Below are 1,104 nucleotides of genomic sequence, written 5' to 3'. Positions count from 1 at the left end.
AAAATATGTATTAAGATTATTGGGGTCCGTACCATATCAGCGCCCAGGGCGAGAGCCTTGAATATGTCGGAGCCCTGGGTAAAGCCGCCGTCCACGTAAACTTCGCAGCGCCCATTTACTGCCGCAGTTATTTCAGCAAGAGCCTCGATCTATTTGAGTAAAAAAAAACAAATTACGATTCCATCAGAACGAGGTGATTTATTTGGAGCGAGTCTATAGGAGAGGTTTCGGGACCCACTGAGGCAGGGGTGCCGTCCAGCTGGCGGGCGCCGTGGTTGGACACGAAGATGGCGGCCGCGCCGTGCTCCACGCCCATGAGCGCGTCCTCCTTGGTCAGCACCCCCTTGATGACGATGGGCAGGGAGGTGAAGCTGCAACACGAGTCCAGCACTTCAGTGCTTTATTCCGCTTGACGACGCGATCCGCACCCGCCCCCCCCCCCCTTCCCCACCTTTTCTTTCATTCTCCCCTCTCCTCTCGTACCTCTTCAGCCACGCGACGTCACTCCAGCTGAGCGAGGGGTCGAACAGCTTGGCGACGTACTCGTTGAGGCCCGAGCCCGACTCGGCCGTGGACACCCCCTTGGACTTGTGCTCGTCCTGGCAGTCGGTGAAGTTGGCGAGGCGCAGGTGCGAGGGCAGGGTGAACTTGTGGCGCACGTCCGCGCGCCGGAAGCCGAACACGGGCGCGTCCACCGTGAGCACGAGGGCCTTGTAGCCCGCCCGCTCCGCGCGCCGCACGAGCTGCTCCGTCACCTTCCTGTGCCGTGCCGGATAGCAATACGAGACGTTCAATGCTCTGGTCGTGTCGACGCCGGCCAGCACGTCGACGGTCGCCCGCTCCGCTCACCTCTCCTTGTAGATGTACAGCTGGAACCAGCGGGTGCACTCCGGGGCCGCCTCGGCCACCTCCTCGATACTGGACGTCGCGAGCGTGCTGAGGATGTATACGCCGCCCAGCTTACTCACGGCTGGTGACAGCAGGGGCAGAAAGGAAGGCAAGTTATTACTGATGTTTCACCTTCTTGTTCTTTTTTGAAAATTTCTTAAAAGTATTTTGAAAGTTGTTGTTCCTCTTTGGGAAGTTTTTTTATTAAGTTTTTTT

The 1,104-nt window shown here is 58.0% G+C and overlaps 1 protein-coding gene across 1 annotated transcript; it reads right to left on the bottom strand.

Moving 5' to 3' along the window:
- Positions 1–17: 17 nt before the first annotated feature.
- LOC113216258 (2-Hydroxyacid oxidase 1) lies at positions 18–1,008 on the bottom strand (the record flags this gene model as incomplete). The annotated part of the gene is made up of 4 exons (XM_052276875.1): positions 18–149; positions 239–371; positions 484–759; positions 850–1,008. Coding segments are annotated over 4 exons (700 nt in total), but the record flags the coding sequence as incomplete, so codon positions are not given.
- Between the last annotated feature and the right edge of the window lie 96 nt (positions 1,009–1,104).

Source organism: Frankliniella occidentalis, unplaced genomic scaffold (genome assembly GCF_000697945.3).
Source record: "Frankliniella occidentalis isolate FOCC.00 unplaced genomic scaffold, Focc_3.1 Scaffold4786, whole genome shotgun sequence".
Taxonomy (NCBI): domain Eukaryota; kingdom Metazoa; phylum Arthropoda; class Insecta; order Thysanoptera; family Thripidae; genus Frankliniella; species Frankliniella occidentalis.
The sequence above is the reverse complement of the archived record's forward strand: the minus strand, read 5'-3'. Positions and strand labels throughout refer to the sequence as shown.